Raw genomic sequence first — 17,166 nt, 5'->3', positions numbered from 1 at the left:
CCTCTGCGCCCGGAACCGGAAGCGACCGCTCGCCCCACCTCCAGGCGGTGCTGAAGCCTGTCTAGGCTGTAGGAGGTTTGGTCCACTCGTTGTGTTTCTGTTGGTTGAAGCCTGGGACTCCTCCAGTGAGACCCATGCCGGACAAGCATTCCCTGGACTACTGCCCTCTATGGCCAGTCCACTTTGCGGCAAATCAATCAACCTTCTAGGCGTGGGATTCAATGTCTACCTCCTACAGGGTTTTGTTTTCATCTTTCGTGTTGGTTTTGGTATCTCCATCTCCACAAGAGAATCCCCTCCTTCCCACGCAGTTTTCCTTTAAGCATGGAAGAATAAAAAAAAGAAAGCTTTGTCTTTGAGTGCTGGCTCCTTCATGCACAGCTGTTGCAGGGCCACCAGAACATCTGCCTGTCAACTCTGTCTGTCTTGAAAAAAAAAAAAAAAACACAAACTGTTGGTCTTAGAACTAAAGACTGGAATGTAGACTGAAGCTCAGTAAGAGAATGATGGTGATCTCTGTTGACCTTTGTGTGCTAGTTTGGTGCCTCTTTGCCACTGTTTTCCCTGATCCATGTTGCTCAGTTTTGTCTTTGTCTCTGACATTTCTATCGTCATTTTTGCCCTGAAAGTCACATGGTGACATGTGCAAGCCTTCTCCTTTCAGCCATTTCTTGAAAACTATTTCAGTTCATGGGACAAGCTGCTAGAGACTGCTTAGCATACTTTGAACTGGAGATGTTAATCGCTTTTGCTAGAGAGGTAATTATGATTCTGCAGAGAATGTTACAGCACCCTTGATGAGGGCTCTGTTGAGGCCCCAATGGGAAAACTGTTTTCCTTTGGTTAAAGGAGTGGAGTCTACCTCTAGCCTGGGTGGAGACCAGGCAATCATGAGAATTAATCTAGTTGTGCCCAGTCAATCACTCGATCACCCTTCCAGAATGCAGGTTCACTTAATACCATGGGAGTTGGTGAAGCTATCCCTTTAATGAGATAATGTACTTTTTCAGAAACCTGATTCTGTTCAGCTCAGGCAGGTCTGTCTGCCCTTCTGAGTCCTGACTCTTCTTCCCCTCCCCCTCTTCCCCCCTCCTCCTCCTTCTCTCCTTCGCTTTTTTTTTTCCTTTTGGTTTTTCTTTTGTTGTTGTTGTTGTTTGTTTGTTTGTTTGTTTCCGAGGCAGGGTTTCTCTGTATAGCCCTGGCTTTCCTGGAACTCACTCTGTAGACCAGGCTGGCCTTGAACTCAGAGATCCACCTGCCTCTGCCTCCCAAGTGCTGGAATTAAAGGCATGCACCACCATTGCCTGGCTCCTTCTTAGTTTTTTAAAAAATCTTTTTCTGAGGACACTGGCCAGAGCCAAAGTATGCTTTTTCTGTTACTTTGAGCCTTTCCATTATTTTCTGAAGTAGCCCTCCCTCCCCTGCACTATGTGGTTTCTTACAAACGACAGGTTTCCTTTCTTCCTCTTGTCCATCTTCCTTCTCTAGGCAGGGGCCGAAATTTAGTTTGCCTGCTCTGGCTTTTTATTTTTTTTAAGTCTAATAAAATTGCCTTTGAGGGTTCTTCTTAGTCCATTTTAAATTCTATTGTTAATGGGGCTAAGTACCCCGAGAAGGGTACTAACTAGTGCAGATTTGGTATGAGAATTTGCTCCTCCAATTATGGAGGCTGAGATGGTACAGGATCTGTGTGGACTGCAGAATGGAGAACTGAGAATCTGGTGGCGACATTCAGCCCCAGAGCAGATAGGTGAAGGTGGTGTGTTGCTGTGAACCCGGCATCAGCAGGTACCAGGATCAGGTTCTTGGTATATCAGGATGAAACAATGCCTTGCTTCAGAAGGCGGGATTTTGCTCTCTCCTGTCTTTCTCTTCTATTCGGCCCTCAATAGATTAACTGAGACCCGCTAATTCAAGTGCTAATAACTTCCACACTCAAACACTTGGCAATGGTGTGTAAGGGACACACAGATTTTGTCCAGGTATCTGGGAATCCTTGGTGAAATAGACACACACTTTTCCTGGATCATGCTTGGTCCTTTGTTCTCTTCCTTTTATCACCGTTACTTTATTCTCTGTCGACTGTTAAAAATGACTGTAAGTTCTTATTCAAGGCAATTTCAACTATTTTCTAGATGGCTTTGGGTAAAATCCATGGAATTACTTACACTCTCACTTTACCTTCCAATGAACATTTGCCCTGATCAGTTCCAATGTGGCTGCTTTTCTTAGTGCACATAAGGTATAGCAATTGAGATAACACTTTTATCATACACCCTGTTTTGTGTGTGTGTGTGTGTGTTCAATTCAATACCAGAAGGAATGTACAATAATCCCTTTAAAATGTTGAGTTTTGATGGGCTTTAAATGGTAGTCTTCATCATTGGGAAAAGGGTATATGTAATACTCATTTCTACAAGCTAACTCACTGGCGGCATCATTAGAGTTTTGTCAGCTATCTTGCCCAAGTGTGTGTTTGCTTCTTAGGGGCTCTGCATGCTAAATCTGCTTGTGAGCCTTCACAGTTATGAGCTTCAAAGAAACCAGAAATGGAATTTTTCCAACAAGGCTTTCAGTGATAATAGCTCGGAGACATTTTGTGTTTGTGCTTATTCTAGTGGGGCTAAATTCCAGAAAGTGAAATAATCCACAAAATAGGAATCAGAACTTTTTACAAGATGCCTTTAAGTTTGTATACTACCTGGGAATGAATCCCTTTCATCTTGCCTAAAATTGTGTACCATGTGAAGGTAAGAGGGGGCCTTATTAACATCTGATCAAACGGAAATTGGGTTCATTTTAGACATTTTGAAAGACCATCAGCGATGATAAGGAGGCTCTAGTGTATTTCTCTTATAGTAAAGCAATAGGGCTGAGAAAATGAGGCATGGGATGCCTTGTGCGTGGGACAGCAAGTCCCAGCTAGTGATAGAGTGTCTCAGTGGTAGAAAAGGATTCCTTTGAGACTACAGATGACTTTGCTAAGCCTGACTGATCAGCACAGAAAGGAATGTCTGTAAAGAAAAGTCTCCCACGATAGCTTATGTCCCCTGGGCCAGCACTTTCAGGAAGGAGAGTCACGCAGCCCACTATGGCTACAACAGCTTCCTCATTCCTAGCTCCTTACCCTGCCCCTATAAAGGGTCAAAGCCAGATTTTTTTCCTTGGCAGACCCCAAGTTTCCCTTGGGAGAGAGGCTGCCTCTCACTATGTATGCTAATAAACACAGCCCTGTTTATTGAAATCCAGACTTCCTGTCTCTGCTGCTGCTGCATAAACCTAACAGTTATCAATAAACGAGGGAAACGGGATTCTTCACACACTTTAAAAGCTTACTGACATTTGCCTGGCTTTGCTCTTCTCCCTTTAGCGTGTAATTAAACAAGCCCTGCATTCTGTCTCGTGTATCTTAAAGAATCTTAAAAATATTTTGGGTGTAGAGTTAGGAGACTTTTTCTCATTTAAGAAGAAATCCCAGTTCATGTATATATAACAAATATACATTCATTTTAGATAATTTAATGGGGATCCTACCTGCCAGTTTACTTTCATAACTCTGTCTTTGGATAACGCTGTACTAGAATTTCTGATATTTAGGGGGGAGAACTTTGTCAAAATCTTCTACAGGTTTGCCTCACTATCAGCCCTTGCACTAGTGTTTGCATCAGGCTCCTTTTGATGTACTGAAGGCTTCACTTTACATGATGCGTGCTTGCACAAGTAATGGCCTTTCTTAGGGCCCCCTTCACCTCCTTGTTTCTAATGGTATAAATAAAGGGATTAAGAAGGGGTGTGAGGATAGTGTTTAACACAGACACCACCTTATTAATCTTAAAGGAGGAGTGTGCTGTGGGTCTCAGGTACATGAACAAGACAGCTCCGTAGAGCAGAGAGACTACTGTCAGGTGAGAGGCACAAGTAGAAAAAGCCTTTTGGCGGCCAGTGGCTGAAGGGATCCGTAGGATGGTGGATAAGATGCAGATGTAAGAAACGATGGTGAAGAGGAGTGACCCTGGGATCACAAGGATCGTTGCCAGGAGACCCAGTAGTTCCAATATGCTCGTGTCTGCACAGGCAGCTTTCAAGATGGGACCCACGTCACAGTAGAAATGGTTGATGACATTGCTGCCACAGAATGGCAACTGTACAATCAGCATTGTCTGACAAAAGACAATGGTGAAACCTGCTAGCCAGGAGCTGAGGGCCAGCTGTAGACAGAGACTGCTGGTCATAATGGTGGGGTAACGGAGGGGCTTACAGATGGCTAGGTAGCGGTCAAAAGACATGCTGCCCAGAATCAAGAACTCAGTGGTACCCAGGAAGAAGTGGAAGAAGGCCTGCAGCAGGCAGCAGGCAGTGCAGATGACTGTTTTCGATGCCACAAAAGTTTCTAGCAATTTTGGGATGACGGTGGTGGTGTACCAGATCTCTAGGAAGGCTAAGTTGCAAAGGAAAAAGTACATTGGAGTTTGAAGCCTGGGCTCAATCCAGACAATGACAATGATGAGTCCATTGCCGGAAAGGGTTAGTATGTAGATGAGAAAGATCACTATGAAGAGAAGGGCTTCTGAGCCTTGGATGCCAGGGAAGCCTAGGAGGATGAACTCAGTGATTGCAGTGCCATTTCTCATGTCCTTCGATCTCCTAGGAAGACAGCAAGAAGGTGGTTCTTAGAATCTGATGATGATGACGATGACCGTCCTAGTCAAGAGATATTGGTTGCTTACTTACATTTTAGATGCATCTCTTATGAATATCAGAAAATAGGATTTTAAAAATAGTTGGCTATTCACTGCTATGCATTCATTCATTCACTTATTCATTTTCTCAGTCAGTGGTGCTGATAATGTACTTCAGGGTTTTATGCATGCTAGACAAACTCTCTACCATGAAGCCACAGCTCCAGCCTGCTTTTTATAATTTTAGAGCATAGTCAAGGAGAGTTGGAACAACAACAACAGCACATGATTGTATCAATGGTCCTTCAGGACATGGCTATATTTCAGGCTTCTCCTCCACATTACTCCACAGTAAGGCATTACTCCCTTACTGATTGATGATCTGACTTTGGGCACCTAAGCCATCTTTAAATTCTTAAAATTCCATTTATCTATGTGTGGGCACAGGTACATACATGTCACAGCACATATGCAGAAGTTAAAGGAAAACTTGAGGGAGTTGATTTTCTCCTTTCACTGTGTGGATTCTGCAGACTGAGCTCAGGCCATCAGGCTTGTTAAGGCACCTCTACTTGGTAAGCCACCTTGCTGGCCTCAAACCAGCTTTTAGTAGAGTTTGAAAGTATTAAGTAAATAATAATTTTATGAAAATAATAATTTTAAATTTAATAGCTTATCTGTCAACAAGCCATATAATAACTTAAAGTAAATAGTGCATAATGTGTATATGAAACAAATATATGTATAACATATATATTAACATAACTGCGAGTTCATTAGAAATTAACCTTTATGCCCATATTATATTCTAAAGAAAAGTATTTTTCTAGTGCTGAGGTTTGAACCTAGAAGTAGGTACGTGTTCGAAGTACGTTAGGCAAGTACTGTATCCTTGTGCTATGACCCTAGCACAGGCTCTATATATTAGTACAGAAATAGTGAAGGAAACCCATGTTACATGTGTCTATAAAAGTAACTAAAAATTATTGCTATTATATACATAGGTGGAATAAAAATTATAGCAGATGCCTTAAATTTTATTTTTATAATTTCTTTCTCTTTCTTCCTTCCTCTCTTTCTTTTTTCTTTCTTTCTTTCCTCCTTTCTTCCTTTCTTTCTCTATTGTTGAGAGAAAGGGAACAGTATTGAGACACAGCCTCTCAGCCTTGGTTAGTTTGAACTTCTATTTTGCCCAGACTGGACTTGTACATCCTCTTGCCTCTCTCCTGAGTATTTGTGATTTTATATTATAAGCTTAGCTTTAAATCAAATGTTTGTTAATGGGTCCACATTCTAATTAAGGTCCTTTATTTTATGGGGACTTAATAAGAGTAAACAAGACTCTTGAGGAAGCAGAAAAATGTCCTTAAATTAAAATTTCGAGGGTCAGTTACTTGATATATGGAAACACATAATGAGAACTGTAGACATTACCCTAAATAAGTAAAAAGATAAGCAACTGCTAATGATACCAAACTGAAAATTGTGGAAAAGCACATTTCTATCAAAACCTTCTTTTGTGACCTTTCATTGATAAATAAACCGTTCCCATTTGCATGTGCAAATTCGCAGGCAGAATTTTCCTTTGGTTCTCAGAAAGTTCACTAGGAAACTATAAAATGAGAGTCTGTGTTAATGAGAGTATTCTTCCTTGTCATTTTCCTTTGGAACGTGTAAGATAAAGTGCTGGGAGACAAACAGTATAATTTTAAAGTACACCAAAAAACGGCTCGAAGGAGGATGCCTTTGGCTCACTGATAGGTTGCTTAATTTCTCTCTAATGTGAGTGAACATTGAGAGGTTAAGGGAGAAAAGTTCCTCTATTTCATTTCTTCTCCAGACCAAGACAAGGTTATTTTCTGTAATATCATAAGCTGAGTACTTTCTAAAAAATGGTAAGGAGAAAGAGAGAAAATTTTGACCTTTCATGAATGGCCGATGTAACTGGCCAACTGTCTGGACTTTTTATCTACACTAGACATGGGATTGCCTTCGTTGCCTATGTAGAGGAGAGTGGCAGCCTCTCTAGCTTAATATAAAATATCCTAGTGCCAATGGATGGATTCTACCAGTACTTGATGAAATTTATTAGGTTTCAAAATCTGTAGGCCCCTAAGGAGCTTGCCACTTAATCAAGATATATAAACACCCTGAATGATAATTGTAACCCAGGTTTCTTTGGGGAGACTCAGAAAACACCCTTTGCCCAGAGACACATGGCCAGAAAATAGAGTCTGAGAAAAAGAAGCATGAACTGAGTCTCAGGGTTGAGTACAGGGAGGGGGCAAGGATCCAATGTTTCTGAGCTCCACCCAGAGTAAGGAATCTCATATGAGTTAGAGCTGGGAATCAGGCTTTTTCTGAAGATGGATTCACACAACTTTTGTAGGGGAGGAGGGTCTTGAGTCTTGTTCACATGGAAAGATTCACGTGTAGGCAGTGTGATGTCACCCTTCATCCCTAACACGTGCAGGTGGGATTAAGCTTATTGAATAAGTCTATGTAGTGTCTGCGTGAGTTTTTTTGAGATCCTATCCATAGTAGCAATACGGTATCCAGGTAACTGCACAGGGTGCAGCCAAGCAGGAACCATTTTCTCCCTACTTCTCTCAAGGATCTGGCTTGGTACAGATAATGAGGATGCTGGAGTGGCAATGGAACAGATGCTAATGGAAGGACAGAACCTGCTGAGAGGAGTGATCCTTAATAGGAGTGGCAGATGCTGCAGTGCTAGCAGAAGGGATGCTGAGCTAATCAAGGCATCAGGAAATAGGTGGCAGTTCCCCAGACAGCTGCACAGGCAAGGTCTGGAGCACCCTGGGAACTTCTGTGATATTTCTGAAGGAAGCTGGATGTCTTATACACACAAGTGACAACAACCCCTCAGACTAAAAAAAAAAATTGAGTCCTATATTCTGTTGACATTTTAATTCCCCATTAGGAATGTTGTGATGTGTAGAGTCAAATGACACTCCTCCACCTTCAGGGAGATCAGGAGATCAATGAGTTAGCACCTTATTCCCCCTGGGTTGGTTCTCATATTGGCATTTGAGTCTTTAAACTTTCATCAGTGTAAAGTACAGCCCCCTAACTGGGCTTCCTTGCTTCTCATCTCTGACACCCTTTCCTACCCACAGCTCAAACTATAGTAAGGTCAATTGCTCACATCCTTAGTATAACATTCACGGCCATTGATGACCTTGCCTCCACTTTTCCAGCCTCGCCTGCCATGTTTCTTTTTTTCCCCCGATTCTGGGTTTCACATTGAATTACTTGGATTCAAAGCCTGGCAAATCACTACCCTGTTTAGGTAAACACAGTTCTATTGTAGCACAGCCAGACTCACTTGCTTTGGTATTATCTGCCTGCTTTTGTGCTAAATGGCAGACTTGAGCAGTTGTAATAGAGATCATACAGGCCCACAGTGCTAGTAAAACATCCTCTGTGTGGCCCTTTGTAGACACAGTTTGCTCACCCTGCTCTAGTTCCCTGAGAGAGCCACCCTTCCCTTTGCCTTTCAATTATTGCATAACGGGCTCTCCTTAGCTTAATGCTCTTCCTCACTATCTTCATTGTAGACTAAGTCCTACTTGACTTCTCGATCTCAGCTTAGGAGTCCCCTCCACAGAAAGTCTTCCTCAACTTTCTATATGTAGGCTAGTTAAGAGACTGTGTCTATATCCCTTTAAGAAGGATGTCTTGTTAGACATGTCTATATCTGGCTGTGTCTATATCTGAATATTTAAAGAACTGAATTATCTTTTTTTTTTTTTGGCTTTATCCATAGATGCTAAGCTAAGGATTTCAATAGTATCTGCAGGACCTACATATAGAAGAGAGTGTGAAATAAACCCTTGAATGATATTTGCTAAATGATGTATAAGTGCATAGCTTGTTGGCACTATGCTTCCAGTTATCTATAAGTGTACGTGGACTGATGTATGCATGCATTTATATGTGATATGTACTTGTATTTTAGACACCTGGGTTAGAAAATGTACTACATAATCTGCCTCCAAGTCTGCTGTTGCACCTGGCTTCTCTTTATTAAGGTTTTGCTGCATGTAAACCTCCCTGCTTTATCGTTTCCTAAACGAGAAATGCTGTTGCCATTTTTGTTTCTGCTTCAGCATTTCAGGATTGCCTGAGTACCCCTGTCTTTCTTAACTCATTCAATGCTGACTGTCTTGAGGTTGTGTTACCTTTTCTAAGCTCTGTTGTTGCAATAAAGGACTTGGCTCTTTTAATTTTTTTTTCATTGTCTTAGAAGAAAAAAGTGTTAATATATGTATTTTTTTCTGGATTTGAGCTAAAATTTAATAGTCTCCTAAACCTTGTTTAAGTTTTTAATTGTTGAAATAGGCGAATTCAAGTTTTTAAGATTTTGGTCATGGAGTTAATTTGAAGATTCTTAGCATGATAGAGCCTTAAAGCCCAGATATTATGTAGTATACATTTCACAGGGAACTAACAAAAATCACTAGTTGAGGATGTTACTATGGTAGAACTTGAGTAAACAGCTAGTTTGAAATCCACTTAAGGACTCAGTATTCTGGTTAGGTGCAAGAGGAAAATGCCATTTTTGCTGAAGAAGGTTGAGGGAGCGCATTGTCATGATTTTTCAGTATGAGGCTGAAATTCATTTGCTAGAATCTGCTTGACGATATCCATGCATCAACATTAACTGTATTTATTCAAAACTTTATCCTAAGCAGTAACTCTTTTCTCTCTGTAGCCGAGATACTTACAGTAGTGAGGATGAAGTTCTGGTCCAGAAGTGTGCCTCTGCTCACAGTTCTTCTGAGAGAAAAGGAATCTCATCAGAAGTATAATCCAAACCAAAATACCCAAAAAGTTTCTTTTACTTGTAAAGAAAAATGAACCTCTTCTCAGATCTGAAGGCAGGTGTCCTTCAGCATCACTGAATTCTCTTCATAAATAGTTAAAGAAATAAAAACATTCCTCAGTGTTTAGAAGAATTGCATTGAGTGTAATTAATGGACAAGTTCATGGCAGTCCAAGCTTTCTTCTTTGAAAATAATGACTTGTCAGTGGGCCACCTTTCTAGTTTCCTCTGAGACACTAGTCCCCATGGATGAGCTTCAGAGAGTCCTGGGAGAAAAGGAAGTGTTCACTAAAAGTTTATTCACAAGTCAAGCTCAAGAACTTGCAGTTTCTGAGTCCTAATTGGTATCCATCAACCTTGTGTTTTTAAGGTAATTAATTAGTCTTCATCTGGGAACCTACACTTTTATTTACTAAATGTTCAATTTCTCAGCTTCACCAAGAATGGAAATCAATGGTCTCTGACTGGTTAAGTGAGGAACTCCACATGAATCATGGGTAGGACACTTTATTAAAGAGATGGCAAACGGTCAAGGGCACAGGAACTTGAGAGTAAATGGAATAGAGTTGTATTTGAGTTTTGTATGAACTATCTCAAAGGTGACTAATGAAAAGTCAGAGAGTGACATGTTCAATGCTATTTAGAGAGCTGATAGAGGGAACATAAATAACTTATCACCAGAGAAGGTTTTCTGTGAAATATGAAAGTTGGTTTGGAATTGTAAATTGCTCCCAACCCGAGCCAAGAAGCTATCTCCAGTTGACATCTGCTTACAAAGGAACAATTAGTTTTCTCCAATGGAGCCTCACTAGGTATATTAACTACACAGACGGCAGTGAATGGCCAATACAAGATGAACTCAATGATATTTTTATAAATGTTTTGTCTCATATCACATTGCTTGGGGATTTTTGTCTTATTGGTTTTTGGCTTGTATATTATGATTTTGTGTTTTATGGATTTTGTTTTTGTGTGTCTGTCTCTCTTGTGTTTTCTTTCTTTACACCATAGTTTTATTATTTTTATTCAAATAGATAGTCATTTTTTTTAAATCAAAGTGATAAAAAATTTTAACACCATTACATTTTTAGAGGAAAAAAATTTTTTTGGTCTCTTTTCCATGGCCATGCCTGACTTTCATTGCCATACCTGACCCAGTGCAAGAGATATTCAGCTTTTATTTTTATTTTTATTTTTTATTTTTTATTTTTTTATTTTTTTGAGACAGGGTTTCTCTGTATAGCCCTGGCTGTCCTGGGACTCACTCTGTAGACCAGGCTGGCCTCGAACTCAGAAATCCACCTGCCTCTGCCTCCCAAGTGCTGGGATTAAAGGCGTGCGCCACCACCGCCCGGCAATATTCAGCTTTTTAAATAGTTTACTTCAGGGAACAGCTGTAATACATGAGCTTCTCCTGTAATCCCTCTTAGGGATTTTCTAACCTGTTGTGTGGGCAGGGCCTTCCCTGTTAGTTTGTTTCCACCCTGTTGTGTGGGCAGGGCCTTCCCTGTTGGTTTGTTTCCATCCTGTTGTGTGGGCAAGGCCTTCCCTGTTGGTTTGTTTCCTTCCTGAATGGTTACTGCCCATTTGTCTTGGTTCCTGAGTGTCATCTGGCTCCGGTTCTCTGTTATGCTTGTTGCGATCCATTGCAATTTCATTTTGCTCCATCAACGTTAAAGGCCATTCATCTGTCTGGCCTACTCTAACAAAACACCATAAGTAGGTTAGCTTATGAAAAGCACAAACGCATTTTCTTTTAACTTTGCAGTTCTAGCGGCTGGACAGTGCAAGAGAAGGTGATTACAGATGCTAATTTAGGGAGAACCTACTTCTCAGTTCATTGATGACCACCATTTTACTCGATCTTCACTTGGGAAGAGACGGGCCAGCTGTCTGAGGCTTCTGATAGTAAGGGTTAATCTTTGAGGGCCCGATCTTCTCACAAAGCTCCAGACTTTTGTTACCCACCGCCTTCAAGGTTAGGATGCTAACCTTTGAATTTGGGGGAGAATGTAAGTATTCAGTCCGTTGCAGTGATGTTTACTGCCAACTTCATATTCCTCCCAGTTTGTTTCTCTCTGTTAAGTAACCACCAACTGCATCTGTTACCTGGAGTCTGGCAGAGGCTTATGAGCAATACAGTAGAGTAAAATAAATAGCCCAGTGTTACCACAATGCAAGTAAACTCCAGAGTGTTCTCACATTTGTACACTGATTTTCATTTTCTGTTTTCTGAATTATAAAACAGAAAATGGTTCATTTTGTGATGACAGGTGAGTGCATTCAGAAGCTGTTGTAAGGGTCTGATATATAAATGTGGCACACCGAGGACCTCTGACATACTTTGTACTGAAACATCAGTTCTCACAGTTTAGCTGCTTTGGGCACAGGGACAGTAATCATTTTCAACTGTGGTGTAAATGGTAAGTACATCGATCCATAATCCAACAAATGACACAAATTTAAGAACAGGGGAGTCTTGGAGTTTAGATTTGCTTCAGTTTTGGGAATACTTGTGTATTCATAATGAGATGTCTTGGGGATGGGAACCGAATTTAAACATAACAGTTCATTTACATTTCAGATATACTTTATATAGATAGGCTGAAAGTAATTTGGGGTAATATTTTCAGCCTGTCTGTATTTTGACATCAATCAGGTGTGGAAATTTCCATCCATGACATGTAGATGCTCAAAAGCTTTTGGATTCTGGAAAAGTTTGTATTTAAGAAGCTTAATTGTCAATGCTTACGATTGTCACTAGTCTATGCTGGGTCACAAAACTGAGGGAATCTCTGACATGAGTGCAGACTGGGAACAGTGACCTGGGTAACAAGATGGCCATGTATCCCAAATCATCTTAATTCTACCAGGATTATATTCTTGAAGTTCCATTATTGGAGAATAAATAATTTTGGTCCTGGACTATTCTGAGTTTTGCATAGTTCTTTGAAATACAAACATCTAAATGCCAGGGTGACACTAAATGCATTCTTAGCAGTCATATTTACACTGAAATTAACAGTGTGATAATAAACATAGGGCAGTGGAACTGACAAAGGTGAAGAGTGAACCTAGAGAAGGAAGAGGGGGCTAAAAATGAAAGGACTATGAGCTTCAAATACATATTTTATTTAAAAATCATTTGAAGCAAAAAAAAAAAAAAAAAAAAAAAAAAAAAAAAAAAAAAAAAAAAAAAACCAAACCAAACAAAAACCAAACCAAACAAAAACCAAACCAAACCAAAAACCAAAAAACCCAAAACAATAGCAACAACAAAACGCAACAATTGCTGGTTACTCTGACTTGGGTCCTGCATGTCTACTAGAGAATCAAGAGCCAAGAAGACAAATAGCTTTCCTCTTTCAAGCCTCAAGATTGCAATATTATTACTATCAATTTCACTATATATGTAAGGGTTATCTTTGCATTTTCTCTAGCTTTGGTAGTTGATAAGCATATCCTACTGGAAATGTCCTTTTTATCATGATGCATGTGGTTCTAGTTTCTCGAGTTCTCTAACTTGAAGGTTCTTCTCAATGCTCACTTTCTTTACAAACATTTCCAGGCTGAAGCCTCTGTGCATGAGACTTAAAAGACTGGTTAAACAGGCATTTGACGCCAAGTACTCTCTCTGATTAGAGTCCCAAAGAAACAGAATGACAGTAATGGTCTTTAGAAGAAGTCACTTGTTTGGTTTGGTGAACATCTGCTCTGCAGGCACTTTGAACATTCCTCTGAACATTTGGAAGCAGTTTTTAGGAAAACAAACATGTTGTACTACCATCCTTTGCAGGCTTCCAGGTAAGAAAGAAAAACTCAATTTTTTTTTTTTAGTTTTTTTTTTATTGATTTAAGTTTTATTGCATTATGATGAGAAAAGATACATGATTTCAATTTATCTGAATTTGTTAACATTTAAAAACATATTTTAAGTAAATAGAATTAAATCACATTCTTGTTTCCCTTTTGTACCCCAACTCCTCCCAGAGACCCCACCTTTAATACCTACAATACCTTTTTTGTCATATTCTTTAAAATTTATAAAATATTATAACAACAAAATGAGCATTATAAAAGTTGTTTGATATAAAACAACAATCAATTTAATGGTCTTATGTAGATGCTTGTCTACAGCAATACTGAAAATACATACATTTTTCTCAATATAAATTTTAATAAACATATTAACTGTGTATTTTAAAATAATACATCACTACTAGTATTTTCTTAAATGAATATAAATATGTAAAGTCTTTTTGTTTGTTTGTTTTGTATTTAGTAGAGCTTAAAATCTTGGCTCTTACTGTGGTACAAGACCAAAATAAGAACAATTTTTAGACATTGGATTTCATTGTAATAAGGCTGTACTTCAGTGACCCTCACATCACCAAAGGATTTTACCTCCATCGTAGCTAAGCTAAGAATTGACAGTTCTGCTGTGCCAAGAAATGAATTGTAGGTACGATTTTTGGATACAGACTTCATGCTATGGTCAAAGCTATTTGACTTGAGTGAGTGTCTTCATTCTCGGCCCTCAGAGAACAGGTTACATTCATTTGTGAATTAAGAAATGGTGTGTGTATTATTGATGGTCTAACTATAAAGTCATTCACCAACTGTTTTAATGAACAATGGTTCTGCTTGGAGGGTGGCACTGACATTAGGTGAGGGTAAGAATGTGGTTCATAGGCTGTGATAATTTGGAAAAACATTCATTTCAGAGAAAGAGTAACTTAAAGTCATCTTCAAACTTGGTACAATAGTTATAAATGTCAAGCAGAGCGTTCAGTCTCACTCTTTGTTGTTCTCTTACAAGCCACCTCCCAAGTTAATTGTTTACGTTTCTTTTGGCTGTATAGATACTTTGGAAATATGTAAGCTGTTCTGAAAACCATAGTATAGTGTAAAAACATGAAATAAAGAATACTACTAATAGAGAGACTGAGATAGGAGAAGCCTGATTTCAAGACCATTATGTGGTATACAGCAAGACACTGTCATGTACAAACAAGCAGAAAGTGTATATGGATTGTACAATATTGGACCTATTTCTCCAATTACCAAATTAGAGAGACCATTGAATGACAGTCAACAAATTTCTAATTCCTCATATTTTTGGATTTCAATCGATTAGGATATGTTGGTACTATTAATTTTCATATTAAGATATTAAGAAAACAGTAATTGTTACTTCCTGTTGTGTTTGTTGTAAGAGGTGGAATTAGGTTTGTATGGGTTTGTTGAAAGATTATTTTCTTGCTTCTTGTAGGGTGTAGTTTTGCTCCTTATGTTGGTGTTTTCCATCTATTATCCTTTGTAGGGCTGGATTTGTGGAAAGATTGTGTAAATTTCATTTTGTCATGGAATACTTTCGTTTATCCATCTATGGTAACTGAGAGTTTTGCTAGGTATAGTAGCCTGGGCTGGCATTTGTGTTCTTGTAGGGTCTCTATGACATCTGCCCAGGATCTTCTAGCTTTCATAGTATCTGGTGAGAAGTCTGGTGTAATTCTGATAGGCCTGCCTTTATGTGTTACTTGACCTTTTCCCTTTAATGCTTTTAAAATTCTTTCTTTGTTTAGTGCACTGGTGTTTTGATTATTATGTGACAGGAGGAATTTCTTTTCTGATCCAGTCTATTTGGAGTTCTGTAGGCTTCTTGTATGTTTATGGGCATCTCTTTCTTTAGGTTAGGGAAGTTTTCTTTTATAATTTTGTTGAAGATATTTACTGGCCCATTACATTGGGAGTCTTCACTCTCTTCTATACCTATTATCCTTAGGTTTGGTCTTCTCATTGTGTCCTGGATTTCCTGGATGTTCTGGGTTAGGAGCTTTTTGCTTTTTGCATTTTCTTTGGCTGCTGTGTCAATGTTTTCTATGGTGTCTTCTGCCTCTGAGATTCTCTCTTCTATCTCTTGTATTCTGTTGGTGATGCTTGCATCTATGACTCCTGATTTCTTTCCTAGGTTTTGTATCTCCAGGGTTGTCTCTTTTTCTGATTTCTTTATTGTTTCTATTTCCATTTTTAGATCCTGGATGTTTTGTTCATTTCCTTCACCTGTTTGATTGTGTTTTCCTGTAGTTCTTTAAGGGATTTTTGTGTCTCCTCTTTAAGGGATTCTAGCTGTTTGCCTGTGCTATCCTGTATTTCTTTGAAGGAGTTATTTATGTCCTTCTTAAAGTCCTATATTATCATCATGTTAAGTGATTTTAGATCTGAAGCTTGCTTTTCTGTTGTGATGGTTTGTCCAGGACTTGGTATGGTGGGAGAATTGGGTTCTGATGATGCCAAGTAACCTTGGTTTGTGTTGCTTATTTTCTTACACTTGCCCCCCACCATCTGGTTATCTCAAGTGCTACCTGCCCTTGCTAAATCTGACTGGAGCCTGTCCTTCCTGTGATCCTGGTTGTTTCAGAACTCCTCAGAGTCAAGCTGTCTCTGTGATCCTATGATTCTGGGATCCTGTGATCCTTCGCTTGTGGGGGAACCTGGGAGTGGAGCTTCCTCTGGGTGTTGTGGGACTGGCTGCAGAGTTTGCACCCAAGGTCTGCTCAGGGCACTGGTCCAGACAGACCCGAAGGAACCAGTTCTACTGGCCTGGCAGAGTCCCTGTGTGCCTGGGTCCTGCTGGTCCAAAAACTCAATTTTTATAGGGCACCTAGAATGAGTTCAGTCTGAGTAGTCAGAATTGTTTCAAAATATAAAATAAGAAAGCAAAGATGAAATCTACCAGAACAGCCTAGATATATGAAGATGTTAATGCTTGAACGCATATGAAACAGGGTTTCTCTTAGCAATGAGTGCTTTGTAACTTCCGCATACCTAGCTCTCCTCATGCTCTTTCCACTGGGACAGCATTTTACATTATTTGGCAAAATAACAATCTCACTCTTGTGCTTGATGGAAGCTTTGGCAAGTAGGTAATCAAGTTATCTGTCTGCTTTTTGTGACTACAATAAATGAAATTTAGAGAAATTTTAAAGTAAATTTCCAAATTTTATAAACAAAATCACTTCCCCTTGACCTCTATAAAACTTCTGTGTTAAGATATGTGATCACTTCATCAGACATAGCAATTCATTAAGAAAGTTGCTCATTTACTACTATGAACAGATTAACCGTTAAATGGTAACTTTGGTCATTTGTTTCTCTTGAAATGCCTGTTGTATTTTCATTTGCTGAAAATTTGGACTCCTTGGGAAATTTGCAAGTATTTTCAAGTTTATGTTCCAAACCATGTAGAACCTTTCTGCAACAAAGTAAAAATGATCATAAATGTCATTTTCCATCTTCTCTTCCTTCGTTGGTTATAATAGATGCTATATCACACATTTTTTGCCTATGCAAAGACGTAAGATTAATGTACTACAATATTAGTGGATCACAAATTCAAACAAGTGATCACAACACAACACAAATGGAATAAATGCAAGTGTGTATGGAGATAAAGCAACAAGAGGATAAAGAAGAACACAGAGTTGTAGTAAGCTTAATGCTGACCAGTTCCATTACATAGATAATGGAGGAGAAACTGATTTAATCAATGTCAAACAATGAAGTAATGGCATACCTAGACAAAATCTGGTTTCTTGGAGCTATACAGAGCTTTCTCTAGAAGCAGTATTTCCTCTCTTT

At 39.3% G+C, this 17,166-nt stretch overlaps 1 protein-coding gene across 1 annotated transcript; it reads right to left on the bottom strand.

Annotated features, from left to right (window-relative positions):
• Positions 1–3,659: 3,659 nt before the first annotated feature.
• Positions 3,660–4,663, bottom strand: LOC116073502 (olfactory receptor 6X1). Its single transcript, XM_031345458.1, has one exon. It carries the CDS (start codon positions 4,629–4,631, stop codon positions 3,693–3,695), a length of 939 nt encoding a protein of 312 aa, XP_031201318.1. The 5' UTR covers positions 4,632–4,663; the 3' UTR covers positions 3,660–3,692.
• Between the last annotated feature and the right edge of the window lie 12,503 nt (positions 4,664–17,166).

Source organism: Mastomys coucha, unplaced genomic scaffold (assembly GCF_008632895.1).
Source record: "Mastomys coucha isolate ucsf_1 unplaced genomic scaffold, UCSF_Mcou_1 pScaffold23, whole genome shotgun sequence".
In the NCBI taxonomy this organism is placed as follows: Eukaryota; Metazoa; Chordata; class Mammalia; order Rodentia; family Muridae; genus Mastomys; species Mastomys coucha.
Note: the sequence above shows the minus strand (reverse complement) of the source record. Positions and strands in the feature narration are given on the sequence as shown.